This window comes from Haliotis rubra, unplaced genomic scaffold (genome assembly GCF_003918875.1).
Source record: "Haliotis rubra isolate DU_JTF1 unplaced genomic scaffold, ASM391887v1 Scf193, whole genome shotgun sequence".
Taxonomy (NCBI): domain Eukaryota; kingdom Metazoa; phylum Mollusca; class Gastropoda; order Lepetellida; family Haliotidae; genus Haliotis; species Haliotis rubra.
The window spans coordinates 130,581-158,022 of NW_025765925.1; the positions used below are offsets into that span (position 1 = coordinate 130,581).

General features: G+C 47.7%; 1 protein-coding gene across 1 annotated transcript; it reads left to right on the forward strand.

The window, feature by feature from the left end:
• LOC124274683 (deoxyribonuclease-1-like) lies at nt 1–27,258 on the forward strand. Its single transcript, XM_046710049.1, has 8 exons — nt 1–53; nt 16,815–16,943; nt 18,044–18,121; nt 18,326–18,429; nt 19,166–19,284; nt 19,586–19,740; nt 25,112–25,202; nt 25,724–27,258. Exons 1-8 carry the CDS (start codon nt 1–3, stop codon nt 25,766–25,768), a joined length of 774 nt encoding a protein of 257 aa, XP_046566005.1. The 3' UTR covers nt 25,769–27,258.
• Nucleotides 27,259–27,442: the final 184 nt, after the last annotated feature.

A 27,442-nucleotide genomic window follows, 5' to 3' on the forward strand; every position in this document is an offset into this window, starting at 1 on the left:
ATGGGCGACTGGCTGATGTCCCTGGTGGAAAAGAAAGAAGCAGAAGAAGAAACGTAAGGCATCCCAGCAGCAGCAGCCGTCAGGCCGTGCCTCGAAACAACCCAAACTGGTATCACCAGAAACCGATGATGATGATGATGATGAAGAACAAGACAACGGCGACAAAGAACAAGGCGGCGAAGGCGACATTTCCCCTACCCTTGATGATGACGACGTGTTGGTCATTGCTCACAACTACCGAGGGTATGATGGACACTTGCTCCAACAGTACTTCCATCAACATCTCGTGAAAGCACCCCAGGTCACACTACGTGGGAATCACATCTTGCAGATGACCGTGGGACGTCTTGTTTTCAAGGATTCCCTCAACTTCCTCACGATGGCTCTGAAGCAGTTTCCAAAAACGTTTGCCTTGACGGAACTCAAGAAAGGCTACTTCCCTCACTTCTTCAACACCGAAGCTCACCAAGGCTATGTGGGTCCTTATCCTCCCGTGTCTACTTACGATCCTGACAGCATGTTTTCTGCCGAACGCAAAGCTTTCTTGGCCTGGTACGATGCACGGGTGGCTGAAGGGACTGTGTTTGATCTGGATGAAGAATTGTTGACCTACTGTCAGAGTGATGTGGACATTTTGCGTCGAGGCTGTGCTGCATTCCGCAACATATTCATTCAACAGAACAACGTGGACCCTTTCTATGAAGCAGTGACTCTACCCATGGCTTGCATGCTCACCTTCCGAAAACAGTTTTTGGAACCCCGTACCATCGCCATCCTACCTACTCAAGGTTATCGTCCCCAGCGTCGCTACTCGCTTCAGTGTCTCCACTGGCTCAACTGGGTCATGCATCAACACCCTGGGGTCCACATCAACATGCTCGGAATGGTGGAGAAGTAGGCTTTGACTGTGCTGACGGAAGTCGTTACATGGCAGATGGCTACGACGCCAAGACACGTACCGTGTATGAATACTTGGGCTGTTTCTGGCATGGATGTACTCGCTGTTACAAGACGGACCGATGTGAACGCCATACTAGCTTGGGTACCACCCCTTGGGAACGATACCATCATACCATGTACCGCCTGGGTGTGTTACGTCAACATCCCGACATCGACCAAGTGGTGACCCTCTGGGAATGCGATTTTCTGAAACAACAGAAAGACAACGGTGATCTGAGAGCCTTCCTGACTACCCTGCAAGGACCCCATGCCTACATGCCTGATCCGTTGAATCCTAGAGATGCTTTCTTTGGAGGTCGTACCAACGCCACCAAACTGTACTACTGAAGCCAAAGAAGATGAAGAAATCAAATATGTGGACGTTTGCTCGCTGTACCCTTACATCTGCAAGTATGGTACTTTTCCGTGGGACACCCGAGATCAAAGATCATCCTCCGTGTCTGACTTGTTTGAGCTCCACGGCCTGATCCAGTGCCGAGTCTTGCCACCCACCGACCTCTATCATCCTGTTCTTCCTTACAAGTGTCAAGGCAAACTGCTCTTTCCGCTGTGCCGTACGTGTGCTGAAGAGCAGTTGGATGCTCCTGCCCCCACGGGGATGAAGACCGGGCATGGATCGGTACCTACGTCAGCAAAGAGCTTCAGTTTGCTGTTGAAAAGTGCGGCTATCAAGTGCTTCACATCTTTGAGGCTTGGCACTTTGACACGCTTGCCACCTACGACCCTGACACCCAAGAGGGAGGACTGTTTGCCAAGTATGTCAACAATTTCTTCAAAATCAAGCAAGAGGCCAGTGGCTACCCGAAGGTTGTCCAGACCCAAGCGCCTACATCCACGAGATACAGCAGAAGAGGAGTCACCTTGGATCCTGCTCGCATTCACAAAACCCAGGACTACGTGCCTTAGCCAAGGCCTGTCTGAACAAATCACTGGGGCAAGTTTGGTCAGCAGCGTTGGGTTTGCCAAGGCGGAATATATCAGTTCCCCTGAGAGGTACTTTGCCCTCCTCGGGATGAGCGCCGTGTGGTGAAAGACATTAACATCATCAATGAAGACCTCATCTGTGTCACTCATGAACCTCAGGCAGACTTTCACGACCCTCATCCAGCCCACAATGTGGCCATTGCAGCCTGGGTGACAGCACAAGCCCGTCTCAAGTTGTATTCTTATTTGCAACCGTTGGATCGACGTGTCCTCTATTTTGATACGGACAGTATCATTTACATTCACCGTCCACGAAGTTACAACCCGCCACTGGGAGATACCTTGGGAGAGCTGACTGATGAACTGGGAGGGGGCAACAGCATTCAAACCTTTGTCTCGGCAGGACCCAAAATTATGGCTACAAGCTGCGCCATCCTCAATCTGACGGCAGTGTGGGCATCAGCAAGGTCCGAGGATTTACTTTAAATCTGGGGCGAGCCAACATGTCCACTTTGACAGCATGAAGAACCTCGTCTGTCAGAGGATCAAGCCAACATCACGGTCCCGTACCCACACCGCATCATTCGCGGAGGACTTCGTCAGGGCAGCGTGTTGCTGTCCAAGGACACCACCAAAACCTATCGCTTGGTCTACACCAAACGCCGAGTGCAGTACGACCCCCAAAGGCGTCCCCAGGGAAACTCTCCCCTATGGCTATAAAGAGTGAACCCATCCCTCCATGGACTTTTGATGCAGACATGCTCTGATGTATTGATGTTTAACCCATAAAATGTGATTGCCTTGTTCATTTGTTGTTCTATCATTCAATAAATTGTGATTGTATTGTACTCTTGTGTTATGTCGTCTCTCTCTCTCTTCAGGGCCAGACCTGGTGGAGTCCATGGTCACCCTCAATCCTGTTGTACCCTGTTCTTAGACTCAGACCTGGTGGAGACCACGGTCACGTTGACGTCACACACCCTATGACGTCATCACGACCCTGTGTGTCTATATAAAGAGACGTTTCTGTCAGAGTCATTACAGATTCTGTTGTCTAAGAAAGAAGGATGGAATCCGTTCACTGCGATAGGCTTAGGGAGAATCGTTGTGGTCTCGTGCTGCAAGCTATCAAGCAGGTCGAAGCCGTGGTCGACAAACTGATGGCGTTTAAAGTCCTGACCATCCTCATGAAGGCAGAGATTATCGAAAAACCTCGGACCTCCTTTGACCGTGTCAGAGAATTGTTAGACATGCTTCCCGACGTGGACCCCAAGCTTACTCCCTCTTCTGCAAAGCTTTGGAGGAATGTGGAGAAACAGAAGCCATGACCTTGCTGGGTCTCAAGACTCCCACGGACAAGGCACAGTCACAAGTGACACTCCCTGGCTATTCTTCTATGGAATCCAGTCACCGTTCAGCAACTTTCATCCAGCTGTGTTTACCTTGGATGGTGTTACATTTAATTGTGTTGAACAGTGTTACATGTACTCTAAAGCCATGTACTTTGGAGATTACGACAGTGCGGCAGCGTATTTGCTGCGAGGCTGTTCCAGCAAAGCAAAACGTCTGGGGCGATGTGTGAAAGGTTTCACTCAAACAGTGTGGGACACGGTCAGTCTGGAAGTGATGACCAAGGCGATCGCGGCTAAATTTTCCCAGAACAAGGACTTGAAACAGAGATTGATTCAATCCTACCCAAAGTCGTTAGCTGAAGCTAGCCCCTACGATCAACGATGGGGAATAGGAATGGGTGTATCTCATCCGAATATTGACAAACCCTGGACATGGTCGGGGAAAAACAAGTTGGGAAAAGCTCATGCATCTTCGTGACACGCTGTTGTTGTTGTGAGTGACGTCATCCATGGACCAACTCCAATGACGTCATCCATGCACGAGCCACGTGACGTCATCCATGCACGCGCCACGTGACGTCATCCTGTGTATCTCTATAAAAAGACTCTGACCCCATCGTGATTCGTCATCATGCTGTTCACGCTGCTCTTTGTGCTTGCCACCTATCTAGAAAGAGACACTTTATAGAACAGTTCAGAAAAGCCGTGCAAGAGGCCATCCAGAAACAACACGATCGTGACGCCATTTGAAGTGGCGTCATTTGAAGTGGCGTCATAGCTCGCGCTGTTGGTGTTGCCTATAAAAACGCAGGATCGATCGGCGGGTCATCAGTTGCATCAGTTCAGTCGTTGCAGATGGCATCTCCAGGCAACCTCCCTTCTTCGCCGTCAACTTGGCCGCGGGCAAAGGACCTCGCTTCTGACATGGCCCATCTCCACAACACCATGATGACTCAAAGCCAGTTATACAAGACCAACTACATGGATCTCCAGGACCCGGCTGCGTGTGATGGAACAAAAGTTGCCGTCGATCATCCGCAAGCTGGCAGATATTCAGCCGAAAAGAAACACTGTATGGCATGATGGGTCGCTTCTGTGAGTTGACTGAGGAAGACTATTACTGGATGGCGTATCACCAAGACCACTTGCGTATCCTCTCCGACAAGCGCCAACAACTCTGTTAAGCTTGATCCTCATCGGTATCAGCGATGCACATGCCAAGGAAAATGCAGGGGAGACCTTCCTCAACAAGCTGTTCCACATCGTGTTCAAGTTGAGGAATGGACGTCCTATGACCTATGACCATGGTGTGCTGTACAGCAAGCTGTTGGCCAAACTCCAGGTGAAACTCTGGCCTCACCCACCCAGCTATGATCTTCGATATGCCACCTGCACTCTACCTTTGTTCTCCAATGATCCAGAGGTCACCGACATGGCGCCCAAGCCCGTGCCTCGAAAAGAATACCTCCCAAGACCCGCCTGCCAAGACTTCTCCAAAGAAGAAGAAGAAGAAGGTCTCCACCCGCCCTTCCCAAGGCACCCACCAAGATGACGTCACCTCCCCAGGGGACCCTGGCCACGACTTCTCCAAAGAAACAGAAGAAGAAGGAGGAGGCCCCCACCAAGACAGTCACCAAGAAGACGTCCCCTCCCAAGACACTCACCAAGAAGGCACCCCCCAAGCCTAAGAGTCTCAAAGCACCCCAGACTCCAAAGAAACAGTTGGAGATGACTGACTTGTGGGAGAGCGAGAAGGGTCAAGGGATCAGTCCTGGGGCTATCAGAGGGAGAGTTACCTCCAGATCTGCAAGACTTGTATGATCTACTCCCGATGGCTATCACCATGGAAGCAGAGCAGACAAGGGCAGAGCAGAGAGTGAGAGCAGAGAGGGCTCAGAGACGACTTCAGTGACGGCTCCAGAGACGGATCTGGTGATGACTTCAGTGACGGCTCCAGAGACGGATCTGGTGATGACTTCAGTGACGGCTCCAGAGACGGATCTGGTGATGGCTTCAGTGACGGCTCCAGAGGAGGAGCCAGAGACTTTTGCCGACATTCCCATGTTTAACGATGAAAACCATTTTCATCCCGGTCAAATGGACTTTTTACGGTGTTCGACTTGCAATCCCAATGATCACCTGAACTGGTGGTGATCTGTGGATGACCTGTTGTTGTTGATCTGTTAATGCATCATTATTATTGTTGATCTGTTTGCCATGTTGATGTTGTTCCTCAATAAATTGTGAATTCCATTTTCAAAGGGTTGTGTCTTCTATATCTTCAGGGATCTTAGCTCTTAGAGGTCATTTCGGTGCAACCCGCAAGGTGGTAAGACGTGTGTCAGTATGTCAGGGACACTATCAGGGACAGTGTTAGACTCAGACCTGGTGGAGGCCATGGTCACCCCACTCACGTTACGTCATCCCTTTACCATGTTAATTGCAGGCCCTACAGGGTCAGGTAAAACATCGTTTGTCAAAGCCTTCATGGAACATGTGTTTCAACCGGGGATCCTTGATCTTCCACCTCAGGGCATCGTGTGGGTGTACAGTGAATGGCAACCCATGCATGAGGACTTGGAAGTTCTGACTTCGAGGTTAGGGATACCCCTGACGTTTTGTGCAAACGATGGGGAAGCCAACACGCAGTTACCTGCAGGGTCTGGGGCTAAGACCGAGAAGGGTTTGCCTACGCCCCATTGGTTGATCATTGATGATTTGCTGGGCGACAATACCAAAGAGGAAGAAGCCGAAGTTCTGCGATGGTTTACCAAGAAAAGTCATCATCGCCATACACGTCCGTGTTGTACTTGACATAAAACCTCTTTGCTTCATCGCCTCATCATCGCACCATTAGTTTAAATGCCCACTACATGGTGCTGTTTAAAAACCGAGGGACGCCTCGCAAATGGATCACTTGGCCAGACAAATCTTTCCAGGACAGACGGCCTTCCTTCCGGGAAGCCTATGAGGATGCCACTTTGGCTCCTTATTCCTATTTGTTTCTGGACTTGAAACCGACCACGGCCAAAGAGCACCGTAATGCGGTCCCATCTCTTTCGTAACCCCACCATCCTTTACATTCCCAAGTCGTGATAAATAGAGATGGCGTCTACCCTACGGCCAGTTGACCCAGAGCTGCCATGGGAGACAGGCGGAAACAGACCCAGCCCATAAGCGTGCTGTTGCCACAGGGTTGTTTAAACCGATCCATAAAACACTCCTGACCACCTTGGGTCGTGATCCCACCGAACAACATCGGTCAGGTGTGCAACGACTGTACGAAAGTCTAAGTGCTCCTCCTCCCTCTGCTTCCTCCTCCTCCAAACAAAGACGTTCCTTAAAGCAGTTGTACCCCACAGCACCCACCATGAACAACACGTTTGTCCCTGTCAGTACGTATCGTGCCTCTCCTGCTGCCTTCTCTCCCCCTTCTTCTTTTCCGGCCTCTCCCCCTTCATTCCCATCGTCTCCCCTCTCTCCCACCATGATTCAACCCTTTCAACCCTTGACCCAGCGGTACCACCAGCACCAAGCGCACCGGCAAAAGCGTCACGGGTGCTAAACGCCCTAGCCGGGCACCCACGCAAAGGAAGCCACAGAAGCATGCCCGCCGCGCAGAAAAGTCAAACCCATCATCGTGAAGAAGCGACTCCCTTGCCGGCGAAGGCGTGGCTGTCAAAGGGCGTCATCGACTGTTGCAATGGTTTGTCATTGCCGTGAAATCTGCGAGCAGGGCGTGTTCCTTTGAAGGCGCAGCACAAGACCTGGCTGTTGAGACACCAAGACATGCTGACCAAGATTGCGAATCCACGACTACCTTTGGATGAGCGCCTGAGTTACCTGATGAAGCGCAGTGGAAGTGGTGCGTTGGCTGGTGTGTTGACCCGTATCTTGCTGAACTGGCAGTCCTACCTACAGGAAAAACAGCAGAAGCCCTCAGCACCTCGCCGTCGCCGCCCGTGCCCTAAGCAACCCAGGGGCGTCGCAAGTCACCCACCGACAAGAGAACAAGAAGAAGAAGAAGAAGAAAGGGTCACTTCACCCTCAGCCCCAGGTGCAGCCTTGACCCGGATGGTGTTCACGAAGTCAAAGAAGAAGAAGAAGACCACAACGGCGGCATTACCCCCACTCCCTCCAGCGACATTACCATAAATAGAGGCCTCCCACCCCATCCTGGTCAGTTCAATGGTAGCAGCTGCAGGGACGACACCATCATCATCATGTCGGCACGTTTGAAGCGTCACAAAGAAGCTCTGTCATGTGTGTAGTCCTTCTGCGACACCAGCCATGCGACAGGCTATTTTGAAACAGGCCCCATCGGAACTGATTCAAGCCATCTGTGAATGCGTGGTGAATTTGTATGGAGGCAACATTCCTATGACAGCACAGCAACGTCAACGTTTACAAAGCATGGGTCACTGATGCATACGTTGATGAAAAGAAGGTGTCTGTGTCCAAGAAACGTCAACTTTACAGCAGAAAGGAAGGGGATTAGGTCTCTTGTCTGCCTTGGCATCGGTGGTGGGTCCCTTGGTGTCTGGCCTGTTGGGTAGATGATCCTCAAGGAAGATCCTCAAGGAAGATCCTCAAGGAAGATCATAAATAGAGGACACATCCTAGATTGGCGTTAGTTGCATCTGCACCGTCCTACCACCAAGATGAAGCATGCACGGAAGATGGTGATGGTCCCAGAAGAGGTATGGCAAAGTCTGCAAGAAGAAAAACGTCAGCGACATTTGCTCAAGTCCAACCTGTTGGAACAGAAACGTGTGCACACGCTTCACGATATGGATACCCTCGTCCGTGATGACACGGTTCCTTTTAGGGACCGAGAGCAGCAGTATAACACCTTGTTGCAACACACCTTGGCGTTTCAAGACCAAGCGGCTGTCAAACCACGACCTTTAGAGGCCACGGGCACCCCAGGGTTGGCACTCCCAGGGTTGGCACCCCAGGACTGGATCTCCTCACCGTAAATACGGTTGACTTACTGAGTCGTGTATCTACATGTCAGCGTAGAGGTCGCCTTCCTAAGAAGGAGTCCGCGAAGCGGTCGTAGAAACAGTGGCTCATGGTTTGTTTGTTCTTTTTGTTTCAGAACCCGATGATGCGAAGCCATTCTGAATGAAGTCGTGCAAACGGTTCCCAAAACGCTACAGACCAAGGCCAGGCAGTTGATGGCCCGTATTCGTGCTCATCCCGACTTGGGTTGGAATGAGGCGGGTCAATTCGTGGTGGAAGGGAACCCATGCCTGGGACGCACATGGTGGATCTCATCAATGATCTTGTTCGACAAGCGTACCAAATTAGGCCCTCCGCGGGGTTGGAATATTCTGGGTCAGTATCTCGCTTCCAGCAATGTACCCCATGAACTGATTGGTAACCCTCTACGTTGGTCCTGGATGATGAAAACCAAAGGGTCATCCACCCAGCCTCCTCCTGACACCCCCGTGAAGCGTCCACACCCTCCACCCGCTGACTTGTTTTGACACACCCCTGCATCCAACCTTCCTCTGGAACCCCAGAAGAAGAAAAAAGCTGTAGAGACCCCTCCTCCCTCTCAACCGGGTGCGTCAGTGGATTCACTTTTAATAAAGGGAGCAGAGGGGGATGTCAACGACAGTGTCATCATGAGACGTCAAGAGAAACAACATCAGCAAAAAGCATCATCATCATCATCGTCTTTGTCACCTGCATGGACACGATGGCTCCACCACACCTATTACGATCCCAAACACCCAGCAGGCTATGGAGGGTGGCTTGCCTTGTGGACATCAAGCAAAGCAGGACATCAAGCCAAAGCAGGACCCAGGAAGGGGAAGCAAAACACGGGGCCAAGGCCCAGGCCCCAGCGCCAGGTGCGGCAATGGTTGAAAACCAGGACACGTACACCTTGCACAAACCAGCCCGACGCTCGTTTCCCAGGGATCATTACCGTGTGGGTGGCGTGGATGAATTGTGGCAAGCCGATCTGGCGATCTCCTTGCGTATCAGAAGAGAACCAAGGCAACCGGTATTTGCTGTGTGTCATCGATGTTTTCTCCAAAATGGCTTGGGTGCAGCCATGAAAGCCAAGACCGGTGCCACTTTGATAGAGGCCTTTCAACGGATCCTGAAACAAGCCAAAGGACGTGTGCCATCCCAGTTACAGACAGACAAAGGGACTGAATTTGTCAATGCCCCTTTTCAAGCCTTCCTCAAGAAACGGGGTATTCATTTCTACACCAGTCAAAACCCAGAAACCAAAGCCTCTGTGGTGGAACGTTTTCAAAGGACGTTGAAAAACCGTATGTGGCGTTACTTCACCCAACAAAGGGACACGCGCCACTACCTGAAGGCCTTACCCCAACTGATGCATTCCTACAATCATCGTGTCCATCGTACGATTGGACAACGCCCCGTGGATGTACGTCCTAACGCTCCCTACGATGAAATTCGGGTGTTGGATCACATGGAACGGCAGAAGAAGCAGAAGCAGCGCCAACTCAAGACAAAGAAGAAGAAGAAGAAGTACCCTCTCTTGTTACCCGGGACCCGTGTCCGTTTGAACAAGACCAAGGGCACGTTTGACAAAGGGTACCTTCCCAACTGGACCACCGAACTGTTCACCGTGGATCGGGTGGTGAAAGGGCGTGTTCCTCCTGTCTACCAAGTGAAAGATGATCATGGAGAAGTGCTGCAAGGCACCTTTTACCCGCAAGAACTGCAACCCATTCAGAAAACGGATGATGTGTACACAGTGGATCAGGTCCTGAAACGACGACGTCGTCAAAAAAAGGATGAAGTGTTGGTGAGATGGTCAGGATACCCTGCCAGCTTTGATTCATGGATCCCTGCGGCTCATCTGGTCTTTAAATAGCGTGGCCTCCAGTCTCCCACCGTCAGTGGAGCCTCCACCATCATGCAGAGTGAACCGATCTCAAGGTGCAAGGAGAGCGGCAAGCCATCCCCACGCTGGTGTTGCTTTGGCATGGACTTGCCACGAAGTGAAGTGGTGTTTTTCTCCCAAGTGTTTCTGATATATGGCGTGGTCATCATGAGCATGGTTCAGTTGGCATTGGACAACGGTGAGAAACAGTTGTGGACAGCTTTGTTGGCCAGTAGCTTGGGGTACTTGCTCCCACAACCCACGTTGGTGTCGTCGTCGTCGTCGTCATCATCCACGTTGCCACCTTCCTCGACTGCATCTCCAACCCCCTCTGTATCCAGTCTGGTTCCCTAAGAGAGATGTCGGTGTCTGTGTTTTCCAAAGCGGGACTTTTACGTGACCTTACCCAGCGATGCGTCCATGGATGTTCATCCCGACAACAGAGTGAATCATTACGAAGTCAAACTACCCTTTCCCATTCAAGTGAATCGCCAAGAGTGGGAAGTCGCCGTCAGTGAACTTCATTTCCCCATGACATGGTACAATGTGTCGTACCCCTTCAACTGGTTTGTCCTTCATGTGAACTTGGAACGCATGACCCGGACTTACAGTTCAACAGCACAGGATGCGACCGTGACAGAAGAGAACCCAGGCATCATCAAAGCCGTCAGCGAAAAGGTCATTATTCCAGAAGGAGCGTATACCAGCCGCCAACTGGTCCAGAGACTGAACATCTTGCTTCAACGCACCTGTACACAACTGTTGGAAAAGCATACAGCAGATGTTCGAGGAGTATACCTAGCAGATGATCGAGGTCGTTTCACCGTCACCGTGAACTACCCCAAAGAAGACCTCCGATTTGACATGCGTGGCAAAAGCGCATGTCAACTTTCATGCTCCCACCCGAAAGACATGTGCAGAGCCATGACGGGTTCCCCCTGCAGAACCTCAAACCTACCTGGCCACGATGCCTTCAAGTCTGCCTACACCACCCGATTGGTGTTGCCTGCTCCTTTAGTACGTATGCTGGGATTCATACAGCTGCCCATGGTGGACGAAGCAGAAGAAATAAGCCAAGTCTCTGCTCAGCCTGTCCAGGTGGCTGTGTTTGACCGTCCTCTCGTCGTGGGTGTAAAGGAAGCACACCATCTGGCTGGTTTTGATACCGTGTACGTCTACTCGGATGCGGTGGAAGATCAAATCGTCGGGGATACCATGGCTCCCTTACTGATGTATGTCCCCGTGTCGCGCCAGATGATGGAAGACAGCGTCGTGATCAAAACCCCTCAGCACCTACGCTACATGGGATTGCGTCAGGGAACCACGGATACCATTCGAATCTATTTAGCGGATGACGTAGGACGTCTTGTGCCATTCAGAGTGGGAAGGCCATCGTGACACTTCATTATCGTCCCCGTCGCCTGGGTACGTACTGAGACTCAACATGGTAGGCCACCAGTGTATCAGATACCACAGCGGCAGCGGTTTGGGTGGACAGCAGCGAGGAGGCGGCTTAACCGTGTACCGAGGACGCATTCATCAACGAGGGAGAGGTTTGGTAACATCTTGGGAAACTTGGGACGTTCAGCACTCTCCATCCTCAAGGCGGTGGGAAAATCAGCTCTCAAATCAGGCGTCAAGATGTTGCGGGATTGGTGCAAGATATCAGTTCAGGACACGAAGTGTGTGGGGACAGTTTGAAACATCATGGAAAACAAGCCTTACTCGACACCTTGCGACAGCACCCACCACCAGGATCACCGGCTCGCAAACGAAAGCGGAAACAGTCCGTGGGATCCACCAAGAAGCGTAAACCCTTGTTTTGAGAGAAGGCGTCATTTGGCTTCAAGTCGTTGGACAGTGCAGACGTATCAGCATGAGTGCATTCGATGTCCCGATACGGAATGGGTGTCTCAAAGATCAGGCACAAGAAGTTGTATGTGGATATATCCCCATGGAGACCCTCAGAGGATATTCCTTCTCCTCTGTCATCCTCATGGACACAACCTGGATACAGCTTGAAGAATCCTACTCACCCGAGTATGCCAAGTTTTATCAACGTGCGAGGTCGTTTCGAACATGGCCTATACAGATGGCCCAGTGTCCTTATGACATGGCCATGGCTGGCTATTTCTATCATGGACGAGGTGATAGTGTGATCTGTTATTGTTGCGGCCTGAAAATTCATCGATGGGAAGCCACAGACCAACCCTGGCGAGAACACCTGAAGCATGCGAAGTCCCTTGTGAATACTTGTGCCTGTTTTGTCCTGAGGAGGAAATCAATGACAACTACAGACAACTGGTGGCCAAAGGAGAAGAAGAAGAATGCAAGAGAAGAGCAACGTGCTTTGAACACAGTACACCACCAGCAACCACCTGTAGTTGTTGGGGTCGAGATGTCCCTGATCAGGCAGCATAAAGGGCCGTCCAGATGAAAGAGGGGTTCAGTTCAACACCAGACACCGTAGGGTCAAGACGTGTTGTGCAGACCTGTGGTGCAGACCTGCGGTCCAGATCAGCTGTCAAGATGATGCGCCGAGATGCCTGTGAATGCTCCAAGGCCCAACTGGATCTCTTTTCTGTGCCCCCTGTGGTGACGTCCGTCCAAGAAGGTCAGTGGATTCGATACAGCCCTCTGGCACCCCCTTCGGTTGCGGGCCCCCTCCAATTTAACATTGCTAACCCTGTCAATGCCTACATCGATTTGAGCCAGTGTTACCTCCGCATCTGCCTCAAAATCAAGAATACAGATGGTACGAATGCAGTTCATGATGGCGATCACGCACTCGCCGTGTCCACGGTGAACAACATGATGCATTCCCTCTTTCGTGAAGTGCGTGTACAAGTGGGACACAACCAGCTGGAAATTACTCCTTCCATGGGTACCTATCCCTACCGAGCCTATTTGGAAACGTTGCTGAGTTATGGGAAGGCAGCCAAAGGGACCCATCTCCAGTGTCCAGGATGGTACACCGATGAAGCTGGAAAAATGGATCACTTTAATGCTGGGCCCAGAATGCCAGCGCCGGACTTGTCGCGCGACAAGGGGCCATTCTACCCACCGAGGCGTGGAACTGACAGGACGTCTCCACTGTGACCTGTTTCTCCAAGACCCGGTACCTGGTGGATGGAGTCCCCATGAAACTAGAACTGATTAAGCAGCCAGTGATTTCTACTTGATGAGTGCTGGAGGCGTCGAGTGCCGATTTGAACTGACCAAAGCCGAGTTTTACGTGCGCCAAGTCAACATTGATCCTGCCATACGGGAACAACACGTGAAACACATGTCACCAGGAGTCGCGGCCAAATATCCTTTGACCCGAGTCAAGTCACAGCCCACGACATTTCAGGAGGAGGACGCGATTTCCACAAAGATCAACTGATTGGAGGCCAACTGCCCAAACGAGTGGTGTTGGGATTGGTGGACAATGATGCTTTTGCCGGCAGCAAGGAAAAGAACCCCTACCATTTCAAGCACAACAACGTGACCAGTCTCAAGCTGAAACTCAATGGGCAAGAAGTGCATGGCACCGAAATCAAAAGCGACTTTCAGGACAACAGTGCCTCGCTCAAACAGTTGTACATGAACCTGTTCATAACCACGGGACACCTGTGGCAAGAACATCCCTGCAACCTCACCCTGGACGAATTCAGGAACGGATTCACCGTGTGGGTGGTGGATCTGACGGCGGATCTGGGTGCAGATGAAGGGTATAACTACCCACGACAGACGGGCAAGTTGGGACTTGAACTTCAGTTTGCAGAACCCTACCACGCCCGTCACGCTCGTCTGCTACGAGGAATCTGGCGTTTTGGAAATTGATCGGTTCATAGCGCTCTGATGGTCTAAGGATGGGACGGCGACGACAGTGGCTTGGCGACCAGGCACTTGAGCGCCTACGTACAACAGGATCCCCTGCTGCGACCCCTCTACCAAGGTACCTTTGCCGAGATCACTTTGCCACCACCGTGCTGTGTGAACAGCAGGAGGGACATTATCCTAAAGCCTACATTGTCAACACGGACCCCAGCCATCTCCCAGGACAACACTGGGTGTGCGTGTATCGTCCAGTACCAGGTGCCATGGACTACTTTGACAGTTATGGACTTCATCCCTATCAACAGCATCCAGACTTTCGAAATGTCATGACCTTCGCCGGATGGCTCCAACAACGGTGGAATGGTCAATCACTTCAACCCTGGTTCAGTGCCTCTTGTGGAATGTACTGTTTGTATGTACTGGCTCATCGTGCCCGTGGATGGTCTTTTGACGAAGTGATGGAACAGTTTGATCCCTACGATACCCTCGTCAATGAAGAACGTGTAAGACGTTGGTTTCAACCCGCACGCCTGACAGACAACAACAACAACGCTGACCATGATCCACACCCCTGCCAAAGGACACAACCTTATCGTTCTGATGTGATGATGTTACAGTTCTGATGTTACAGTTCTAATGTTACAGTTCATACCGTTTGTAAACAAAAGATCAGGGACGCCCCTAATCCTGTCTCTTTTGTCAAAGTGTTCTTGTTAGCGGGGGAAATAAAACGTTTGAAAAATGTCAACCTAATGTTGTTATTATTGTTGTTGGCATTGAAACGAACCTTTCTTTTGAGAGAGATGGATGGCCCTGAAAAGGGCCGTTTTTTCGGAGTGTACTTCACTCCAGGGACCACAGTGGGGTCATACATTGGCAGGGATGGATGGTCATCTTTGTCTTGACGGGGCACTTGCTCCCATGGGTCAAGCGCCGGATGTACGTGTCCTTCAAGACAGTGCCACAGTATACACATTGGAAGGTACCACGATAGTCATCAGTCCCATTAGCGTAAACAGGCAGGCAGCCATGACATCGTTGGCACTGCCATGCCGGTAAGGGGGTGGCGATGGTGCCTCCAAAGGGTATCAGCTCTAACTCCCAGTTCTCCATTCTGTCCATTGTAACACTGCTTCGGTCATTCCGCTCATCCTATATAGTGAGAGCTCACGATCATGACGTCAGCGGTGCCACGTCATGACCCTCACGCGCGACCATGACGTCATCGATACTACGTCATTACCCTCACGCGCGACCATGACGTCATCGATACCACGTCATCGATACCACGTCATCGACGACACGTCATCGCTGTCTGGTCGCCCATATATAAACTCCAGCATGGGTCAGTGAGAGCTATCTTCATGCAACATGAATACAAGAAAAGTAGAAGTCATGCGACCGACGCCTTACAGGAAAAATTGTGGTAGGCAGCAATGCCTACGATGCAGCCCTACCTTACAAGGGAAGGCTGACATCAAAAGGGAAGAGACAGAAGCAGCGGCAGCCCCACCATCCACGGCAGTACCACCTCCGCCACCGGCATGGCAATGTCTACCACCCAATTGGAAGTTCATTATATGCCAAACGTGTTGGAAAGCCTTGCCGTCCAACCAATTCGATGTCGCCCCAGGTGCACCGTACTACGTGTGTACCTACTGCGGGGGCGGCGTCCGCAAAGGGGCTAACCATCTCCACGACGAAGTCTGCCCCGGGAAATTTATTTTCCGGGGCCTCGACCTGCTCTGTCTATGTACCATCGCCACCACAAAGTGAGGTCTCACCTTTCCGTCCATACCATCACAACGGCCCTTTTCAGGGCCACCCACCTGGCTCGAAAGAATGCTCCATCCAATGTTGTTTTAACCACACACACACACACACACACACTAACACTTGTCTAGCCACGCCATCGTGTCCGCCTCACCCCCTCTCTCCCTCCTTCCCTCTCCTTTTCCTCTCCTTCCCTTCCCTTCCCTCTCCGTCCCGTCCCGTCCGCCGCTCGTCCGTTCCGCCATCTTGAAAGGCGTCTACGCTCGCGAGATCCCGCGAGAATCCACGAGATCCCGCGAGATCTCACCCGATCCCACCGGATGGGACGCCATCTTGAAACGCGTCCGCCATCTTGGCCCGGAGGTGACGTCATCGTCATGTGCGCGCACCCACCGGAACCGGTCGTGACGTCATCGCGATGCGTGCGCACCCACCGGAACCGGAAGCACCGGAACCGGAACACGAGTGATCTCCCCTGATGGCGGCACATCCGGTCCCCGTGGGTCGCCATCTTGATCAAGATGGCGGCGCCCATGGGGACCGGATGTGCCGCCATCTTGTCCACACACAAGGAACATATATACAGAGTCGTGCAAAAAGTATTCGGACACTTAACGTAATTTCCATAGACTTACATGTTATTTCAGTGTAGCATAAATAATTTTCATTGAGTGAGTTTAGGATGGATCTTTGTAAAATTTTACAGGCAAATCTGAAATCATCTCTGCTCTGTGCACATAAGTTTGGTTCAATTTTCCGACCACTATTTTACAAATGACATCGGATTTATCAACTTACGTATGGTTCCACAATGCGCAATCCCATGGGCCGCCATGTTAAGGAGTTCATGGCACTGTACATATGTTGATTACATTGTTGCCATTCGATAAATAAGCAACGGAAAATTAAACAGAAATTATGCGATTGTAGGTAAGATGATTTCTCACAAATGTGAAAAATTTGACTTGGATCTTACGAAAATTAAATTCATGAAAATGATTTACGCTGCACTAAATTAACATGTTAGTCTATGGAAGTTACGTCAAGTGTCCGAATACTTTTTGCACGACTCTGTACATATCTCGAAATCGCGTTTTGGTTCTGTTAACAAGCGACTGTCATATTTTGCAGATCGTCAGTCGCTATGACGTCATTCTCATCCAGGAAATACGGGACATTACCAACACGTCCGTCAATGAGCTGCACGGTAACCTTTCTGCGCATGTCAGAGCTGCGAATCCGTTAGTACCATTTATATACAAAGTTTGAAAAATAACTAAATTTAACGCATCAGTTGAATACTACAACAGCTTCGGACGAGTTTCTGCGACATGTTCAGTGTCTCACGTGTTTGTAATCACTGCGTTCCTCCATCGCTCGTGAATACCTTGGGTATAGAGGTGACCGGTGTTTGAACACCCGGTGTTTTCCTCTCAGTGGAACCGGGGCGTTACTTTGTGCTTTTTTTAAAAAAATGCGACCTCACAGTTTAACGGCAGGTTGCATTCATGCTTGACAAAGGTTATACCAAGTGTACACAATACTGGCCATGTCCCAGCTGGGGTTCAAAGAGTAGCTGCAATTATGTTTCAGAGTCTCGTTCATAGGACCTTGTACCTTCTTACTGGAGGTAGTCCACATGATTGGTTGATTGGTTTGTTGTTTAACGCTGCACTCAGCAATATTCCAGTTGTATGGCGACGGTCTGTAAATAATCGAGCCTGGACCAGATAATCCAGTGATCAACAGTATGAACATCGATCTACGCAATTGGGATACGATGACATGTGCCAACCAAGTCAGCGAGCCTGACCACTCGATCCCGTTAGTCTTATCCACACGATCAAAGATATTTGCCCTGTCAGCATGCCAAATGTCACATGTGGGATACCACCACTCCCTGCTACACAATTACCCTCACCGCCATATAGATGGAATATTGCTGAGTGCGGCGTACAACTAAACTTACTCACTCACTCTGTGCTTGGCGTAAGTTTATTGCTTAAAGCCGCACTCAGGAATATCCAAGTAGTAATAATCGAGTCTGGGCCAGACAATCCAGTGACTGACATTATGGGCACAATCAACGCATTTGGGATACGCTGGTAAACGTCAACCAGTAACGTTTGTGGTAAGAGCGGACTTGTTTAATATCGGCCCTTGTCAGTGTAAGTTATGACGGAGTGTTCTTTCATCAACAACAAACTCGATATACTTGATTTAACCCACATTGAATAGCTAGTACAACTACCGCCACAATAAATGTCATATATTAGGAGTTGGTTGGTCGAAACCTTTCTCCCCGTTACCTGATTGGTTGTGTGTGGTTGTTTCCTACCAGGTCCGCGTGTTTTTCCTACAAGATCAGCCCAAGGCTTGGGAGGACGAGATATAAAGAACAGTACGCTTTTTTCTACAGGTTTGTGTTCTTCAACAACTGAGATATGTTATCCTCGTATCTAATGAGCTTTTGGACCTAAAATGGTAGCAGAATTCCAGAATAAGGAACACAAAGAATGGAAATGAAGAATATGCCTATCTTTGTACTTTACTAATGATACATAAGGCACTCATGAATTGTGTGTTTAATTTGGAAAAGTAATTCGGTGTTTGTGGTCATCAGGTCAGACAGGGTCAACGTTGTTGCCAGCCACCTCTTCACGGAGAGCGGAGGAGACGTGTTCGAGAGAGAGCCGTTCTGTTTACTACTCAACATCCCCGGCCAGGGTTAGTGTACACTGTCTCACAGTCCCTGAACCGCTTTATTTTCCCTTCCGCCTTTCGCCAATGTTAAAGCCCTAAATGAAGCAAGTCTAGATATCCTGTTGGCTGTGAGTGGTGTCAGAGGTAGTTGACATCGCTGCAGAGCTAATGTATATATGAATAAGGATGTATCGCTGAAGGGGCCACATGCTGTTAGACCCAGTCCAAATGTAGTAGTGTTAGGAATAGACTGTGTGTGAGCTTACATATCTTAAAGTGAGTGGGAATGTGAGAATTGGAGTGTGTGCCAATATGAAGTGTAGTGAAAATGTGAAGTTTAGTGAGAATGTGAAGTTTATAGCTAATGTGAAGTTTAGTGCGAATATGAAGTTTAGTGGGAATGTGAAGTTTAGTGCGAATATGAAGCCTAGTTGAAATATGAAGTTTAGTGAGAATGTGAAGTTAGTGCGAATGTGAAGTTTAGTGCGAATATGAAGCTTAGTGCGAATGTGAAGTTGAGTGCGGCTGGGAAGTTTAGTAGAATGTGAACTTTAGTGCGAATGTGAACTTTAGTGAGAATGTGAAGTTTAGTGCGAATATGAAGTTTAGTGAGAATGTGAAGTTTAGTGAGCTTGGGAGTCAGTTAGAACGTAATGATTACTGAACATGCGAGTGGATGTGTGAAAATGTGCGTTTCAAATATAATTTATGTTGTAAAGCTTAACAAGAAAAATACACTCACGGAATGCTGGTGTTTCAGCGGGGCCATGGCGGCTGGCTCTGATTGGCCTGCACGCGAAACCCACAAACGCTGTTGAGGAACTACAACACCTCTTTCACCAGGTCGAGGCAGAGGTCAAGCTCACATGGAACACGCAGGTCAGCTATCTTGATAGTGAGAAAGTGGCGTCATTTAGCGTCATATTGGCAATATTTCAGCCATGGTGTGTCTTATTACAAGGAACACTGTCCAGAGTTCATAACTCAAATTCATATCCCAACTGCGTAGACCGATGCTTATGTTGTGATCACTGGATTGTCTGGTCCGGACTCGATTATTTACAGACCGCCGCCATTTTACGATAAAACGAAGACAAATAATATCAAGGGGACACATCACATCTGTCATATGGTCACACAGCCCACGGCACAGGATACTTATCGGTACTATATTCCACAGAACTTGCTGTACCTGGGGGACATGAACGCCGATTGCAGATACCTCCCTGTGTCACACCAGATGGTTACAGGGATGTTCCAACATCCGGGGTACTTCTCACTGATTGGCTCAGACGCAGACACCACAACCGGGAGGTCCAACTGTGCCTATGACAGGTATGACACGTATGACAGGTAAAACAGGTATGACGTGTGTGACAGGTACGACAAATGCAACAGGTACGAGTGTTATGACTACGAAAGCTACAACAATTACGACATGTGGGAAAGGTACAACAAATACGACAGGTACGAGTGTTATGACTACGAAAGCTACAACAAATACGACAGGTGGGAAAGGTACAACAAATACGACAGGTACGAGTGTTATGACTGCGAAAGCTACAACAATTACGACAGGTGGGAAAGGTACAACAAATACGACAGATACGTGTGTTATGACAGGTGCAAATAAAGCTACAACAATTACGACATGTGGTTATGAAGGTGCAACAAATACGACAGATACGTGTGTTATATGACAGGTGCGAAAGCTACAACAATTACGACATGTGGGAAAGGTACAACAAATACGACAGGTACGAGTGTTATGACTACGAAAGCTACAACAAATACGACAGGTTGGAAAGGTACAACAAATACGACAGGATACGTGTGTTATGACTGCGAAAGCTACAACAATTACGACATGTGGAAAGGTACAACAAATACGACAGATACGTGTGTTATGACAGGTGCGACAAGCTACAACAATTACGACAGGTGGGAAAGGTACAACAAATACGACAGGCACGAGTGTTATGACTGCGAAAGCTACAACAATTACGACATGTGGGAAAGGTACAACAAATACGACAGGTACGAGTGTTATGACTACGAAAGCTACAACAAATACGACAGGTGGGAAACAACAATAACGACAGGTGGGAAAGGTACAACAACAAATACGACAGATACGTGTGTTATGACAGGTGCGAAAGCTACAACAATTACGACATGTGGGAAAGGTACAACAAATACGACAGATACGTGTGTTATGACAGGTGCGAAAGCTACAACAAATACGACAGGTGGGAAAGGTACAATAAATACGACAGGCACGAGTGTGTTATGACAGGTGCGAAAGCTACAACAATTACGCCAGGTGGGAAAGGTACAATAAATACGACAGGTACTGTTATGACTGTTATGACAGGTACGAAAGCTACAACAATTACGACAGGTGGGGTACAACAAATACGACAGGTACAACAAAAAAGGTTCGACAAATATGGCGTTAGGACAGGTAAAGACAGTAATGAGTGTTGTGACAAGTGTGACAGGTACCACAAGTACGACAAGTACGAAAGTTATTCCCATGGCTGCATGCATCTGTCGTTCATCATGAAGGTGAGACCATGTTGGGTTGCCCAATCGCGGTACCGGGATATTTCTTTCCTTATATGTTGCATGATTCTTTTTCATCAAACTCCGATCCTTAGCACACTTTGAGCAGTATATGTAAATATTCCACAGTCATGGAGCAGGACTGGAAATGTACAACATTACACGTAGCACGTGTCTGGGTTATACAGGCCCAGATGTACTACCAACTGTGACCGTGTCAGCCTCTGTTTAGTATTAATCATCTCTGCACGGACCGGACACATCAGAACGCTTTGTCTTTCAACTAATATCAACATAATTTCCTGGTAAACACTACCACAGCCTTGCATGTGGCCATTCCAAACAAAACATCTTTGAAATTGGTGTTTTATAGGATGGGTTAATACAAACATTCTTTATTGGTCGTTGTATTTACTTGTCAATCTTTCATTTGCTGTATCAATGTTCGTATGTGGTTCCCGTCTTTACCCGGGTAACAGAAAGGCTCGTCCCTCTTGTATTACCAACATCATTTCATCATTCGCAAATATGTGTTATAAATATCTTGAAAATATTTCCTCAGAGTTGAATTCTGGGACGATGTTTCATGTGTATTAGCGAATGGCATGTTAGTGATTAGTGAAATAGTTATTAAGTCGATGTGGTTTGTCAAACAGGCAAAATTATTGATTATAAGACACTCTGACGCAATTTGTTCTCGTAGTTGAACACATATTCCGCCCTGCGATTTGTTCCATTCGTGGCCAACTCGTGTTATTCCGGGACAAGCCCTTCTTGGAAGTTACGGAAAGGGGCGAGTGATGACGAATGAAAGGGCGAGTGGTGCGAACTAATCTTTGCATGTTGGGTGTCAATTACGACATGTGGGAAAGGTACAACAAATACGACAGATACGTGTGTTATGACAGGTGCGAAAGCTACAACAATTACGACATGTGGGAAAGGTACAACAAATACGACAGGTACGAGTGTTATGACTACGAAAGCTACAACAAATACGACAGGTGGGAAAGGTACAACAAATACGACAGGTACGAGTGTTATGACTACGAAAGCTACAACAATAACGACAGGTGGGAAAGGTACAACAAATACGACAGATACGTGTGTTATGACAGGTGCGAAAGCTACAACAATTACGACATGTGGGAAAGGTACAACAAATACGACAGATACGTGTGTTATGACAGGTGCGAAAGCTACAACAAATACGACAGGTGGGAAAGGTACAATAAATACGACAGGCACGAGTGTTATGACAGGTGCGAAAGCTACAACAATTACGCCAGGTGGGAAAGGTACAATAAATACGACAGGTACTGTTATGACAGGTACGAAAGCTACAACAATTACGACAGGTGGGAAAGGTACAACAAATACGACAGGTACAACAAAAACGACAGGTACGAAAGGTTCGACAAATATGGCGTTAGGACAGGTAAAGACAGTAATGAGTGTTGTGACAAGTGTGACAGGTACCACAAGTACGACAAGTACGAAAGTTATTCCCATGGCTGCATGCATCTGTCGTTCATCATGAAGGTGAGACCATGTTGGGTTGCCCAATCGCGGTACCGGGATATTTCTTTCCTTATATGTTGCATGATTCTTTTTCATCAAACTCCGATCCTTAGCACACTTTGAGCAGTATATGTAAATATTCCACAGTCATGGAGCAGGACTGGAAATGTACAACATTACACGTAGCACGTGTCTGGGTTATACAGGCCCAGATGTACTACCAACTGTGACCGTGTCAGCCTCTGTTTAGTATTAATCATCTCTGCACGGACCGGACACATCAGAACGCTTTGTCTTTCAACTAATATCAACATAATTTCCTGGTAAACACTACCACAGCCTTGCATGTGGCCATTCCAAACAAAACATCTTTGAAATTGGTGTTTTATAGGATGGGTTAATACAAACATTCTTTATTGGTCGTTGTATTTACTTGTCAATCTTTCATTTGCTGTATCAATGTTCGTATGTGGTTCCGTCTTTACCCGGGTAACAGAAAGGCTCGTCCCTCTTGTATTACCAACATCATTTCATCATTCGCAAATATGTGTTATAAATATCTTGAAAATATTTCCTCAGAGTTGAATTCTGGGACGATGTTTCATGTGTATTAGCGAATGGCATGTTAGTGATTAGTGAAATAGTTATTAAGTCGATGTGGTTTGTCAAACAGGCAAAATTATTGATTATAAGACACTCTGACGCAATTTGTTCTCGTAGTTGAACACATATTCCGCCCTGCGATTTGTTCCATTCGTGGCCAACTCGTGTTATTCCGGGACAAGCCCTTCTTGGAAGTTACGGAAAGGGGCGAGTGATGACGAATGAAAGGGCGAGTGGTGCGAACTAATCTTTGCATGTTGGGTGTTTTTCACACTGCTTTCGCACAACTTCTTCTCAATAAAAGTGGAACATGAACTACAGCACCGTGCCAAAAGTGTTTGTAAGAAAAATGGCCGCCGCTTTAAGTAGAAGTTCTCACCTGAAATTTTCAAGCAATGAATACGACTTTAAAATAATGTTTTTCTTACCTTGTTTTGACTAGTATTTGGTGATATAACCCCTCTGGGTCCCACCCGATCCCGTTAGTGGCCTCTTACGACAGGCATGGGTTATTGAAGTTCAATATTCTAACCCGGGCCTTCATGGGTATTTTTCCAACCAAGTGTAAACGTGGAGAAAAAAACCTAGAGCAAAATATTAGGGTAGTGAGCACCTTGGTTTCAGGTGCAAGTGCGTGAGAACGCTGGGTATCAAGTATAATATAATAATAATAAATGCATATTTATAGTGCGCCTATTCCACATCCTTGGGCATGCTCAAAGCGCTGTGTACAGATAATTTACACGAGAATATTTACAGCCGAGATTATAAGTAATATACTGAGAACAGGTTTTAAGTCTGGACTTTAAAAATGTCAATTGTGTCAGAGCTTTTACTATGTGCCTGAACCTTGTCAATCAGAATACACAAAGACGTGACGAGGCTATATATAACGTATGTAGAATCTGTCAGTGGTCTTGAATAACACGCGGCCTGTCTTTAGAATCCCACACCAAATATGCGCAGTGAAATCAAACATATTTGTATCTTTTTGCTTCAGAACATTGTTCACTTCACGGCTGTCCCTATTCTTAACCATGACGTTGCAATATTGTTGTACAAATAAATGTGTTACACCGACTCGCTCGGTTGTGTTCCCATGACGACAGTGGTCAGACTGGCCTGACATTTGTAAGGCTTCAGTGCAGTGTTTGTTTACATCACAGAAATATACAAATTCATTTCATGGGGGACTTTAGGGGACGCTTACGGTGAAATGCTCGCTCTTATTTTTCACAAAGAAAAAGGAAAGTCACCATTTTGGTTTCTCTACGATTGATTTTAGCTATCCTAAGTTGTTCATGAGCAACTTAGACTTTGAATCTTAACTTTACGATTGACTTAGGTAAGATTGGTTAGTGGAACGGTATGCCGATCGTAACGTCACGCTAAGATTGGGATTTTAGGGGTTTACGATTGGCATAGGGCTAAGATCGGTTAGTGGAACGGCACCCAGGTCTTTTAGATAATACTTGATTGTGTACATTATTGAATTCATGAGTCAAATCTGTCAAAGACCGCCTACGATTACATTGCACCGTACGACAAAGTCGACGATCACTTCTCTGGTCAGACAATTTGGGCCTCCCACTTCTAGCCTTGTTTTCTAACGACCCGCAGGCAGAAAATGTCTTCCAGACTCTACAGACAGTAGATTCATGTATCCCCAAAATCTTAGCAATGTTGTAATTTTTTTTCTCCAGTCTGTTTCAAAACTATTAACCTTTGTTTCAACCTGGGAGTCAATTCTCTTCTGACAGCCGCCATGATTTCATCTCCATTGTAGGATGTCGTCTGCTCCACCTACTTCCTGTAGGTGCTAGGTAAAAAAGTAACCCCTAAAATATGATCCTATACCAAACTATATCTTTGGATGTATTTTATCCAAATACCTAACGGCCATCTCAGCTCAAATACAGTGGCAGCCATTTTTCTTGCAACACTTTTGGCATGGTACTGTGTATGCATTAGGGTCATGGTTTCTAGTATTCGTTACTGAACCACCATCTGTCTACAGGATCGTCGCCACGGGAAATGACCTCATCAGTGCCGTGCAGTCTTCAAGAGTCTACCCGTATGACCTGGAGCTGGGCCTCGATCCGACATTAGTAAGTAATATACGAAGATATTTGGTTATCCATTTTTATATTTTCCCTGTTTGAAGTTGCTCAGTTATGTGACCTTTGCACGTCCGTTGTAATTTTAAATGAATTTTCTCTAAATAAAGACTAGTGAAGACCCGGGATATTAATGGTCTTCAGCAACCCGTGCTAGCCGTAAGAGGCGGCAACGGGATCGGGTGGTCAGGCTCGCGGACTTGGTTGACACATGTCATCGTATCCCAATTGCGTATATCGATGCTCATGATGTTGATCACTGGATTGTCTGGTCCAGACTCGAGTATTTACAGACCGCCGCCATATAGCTGGAATATTGCTGAGTGCGGCGTTAGACAATAAACAAACAAACCTCTAAATCCACAGGCCGATGTGAGGAACACTTTTCCTTCAGAATGCTTTAAAGCGTTTATCAAATTCCACGTTTTTAACTTAGTTATATGTACATTTTAGTTAAAGCATGGTTTTTGGAATAACTAAACACAAAGTAGTTTCTTGGCTTCACATTTCAGACCAGCAGGGTCAGCGACCACTATCCCGTGGAAGTGGAACTATAGGCGCCATAGTCTGATTCCTGCCCAGCTACTTATAAATGAATGTCTGAGGAAAGCGGCGGACTTCGGGACCAGTCAATTGACACTGAACATATTTCATAGCACCAGCTGTTATTCCTTCATCAATAACCGCGTCTCATAGATCAAGGTGAATGTCATTCATAGTGAAACAGGGTTCAAAGGGTCAAGGGACCAGTCCTTCATCAATAACCGCGTCTCGTAGATTCAAGGGGAATGTCATTCATAGTGAAACAGGGTTCAAAGGGTCAAGGGACCAGTCAAGAAATGTGACCAATGATTAATCACGAAACGTGTCTGATAGGGTCAAGCATAGACCATACACCGGTATATGGACTCTGGTTCAAGGGACCAGTCATTGATCACGAAACGTGTCTGGTAGGTTCAAGCATAGACCATACACCGGTATATGGACTCTGGTTCCAGGGACCAGTCATTGATCACGAAACGTGTCTGGTAGGTTCAAGCATAGACCATACACCGGTATATGGTCTCTAGTTCAAGGGACCAGTCATTAATCACGAAACGTGTCTGATAGGTTCAAGCATAGACCATACACCGGTATATGGACTCTGGTTCCAGGGACCAGTCATTAATCACGAAACGTGTCTGATAGGTTCAAGCATAGACCATACACCGGTATATGGTCTCTGGTTCAAGGGACCAGTCATTGATCACGAAACGTGTCTGATAGGTTCAAGCATAGACCATACACCGGTATATGGACTCTGGTTCCAGGGACCAGTCATTAATCACGAAACGTGTCTGATAGGTTCAAGCATAGACCATACACCGGTATATGGTCTCTGGTTCAAGGGACCAGTCATTGATCACGAAACGTGTCTGATAGGTTCAAGCATAGACCATACACCGGTATATGGTCTCTTGTTCAAGGGACCAGTCATTAATCACGAAACGTGTCTGATAGGTTCAAGCATAGATCATACACCGGTATATGGTCTCTGGTTCAAGGGACCAGTCATTGATCACGAAACGTGTCTGATAGGTTCAAGCATAGACCATACACCGGTATATGGTCTCTTGTTCAAGGGACCAGTTATTGATCACGAAACGTGTCTGATAGGTTCAAGCATAGATCATACACCGGTATATGGTCTCTGGTTCAAGGGACCAGTCATTGATCACGAAACGTGTCTGATAGGTTCAAGCATAGACCATACACCGGTATATGGTGTCTGGTTCAAGGGACCAGTCATTGATCACTTAACTTGTCTCATAGATTCAAGAGACTAGTCATGCACTACGAACCATGTCTCAAAAGTTCAAGCGACTAGTTATTTATCGTAAGCTGTAGTAATACATCTTCCAATGTATTTATTACAATATGATCGATCCGACTTTCCAGCGTTTTTAGAGGGCATTCACCATTACGGTTCAAGTTACGCCTCTCTGCGGCAGAAATGATAAAACTTTACTTCAAACTGTAAATATTCCATAAATATTTAACAACTGAATGCCTGTCTGTTTTAATTTCTCCCCAAACAGTGTCTTCTTTACGGTCGTTATGAGACTGGGTTCCCAATCGTAGCTTAATGTTCACTCTATATCATGGATTAAGCGTGTTGCATGTTCATTCGGTTATGTTCATATCGCCGCTAACATTTGTTTCCGGTTTGCATTTAAATGGATATACGAGGG

Excerpts from the sequence above, each read along its gene's own strand:
- LOC124274683 (XM_046710049.1), top strand. The coding sequence starts at position 1 with ATGGGCGACTGGCTGATGTCCCTGGTGGAAAAGAAAGAAGCAGAAGAA. Across the intron at positions 18,122-18,325 it reads CAGTACGCTTTTTTCTACAG|GTCAGACAGGGTCAACGTTG; the intron begins GTTTGTGTTCTT and ends TGTGGTCATCAG. Across the intron at positions 19,741-25,111 it reads TCCAACTGTGCCTATGACAG|GATCGTCGCCACGGGAAATG; the intron begins GTATGACACGTA and ends ATCTGTCTACAG.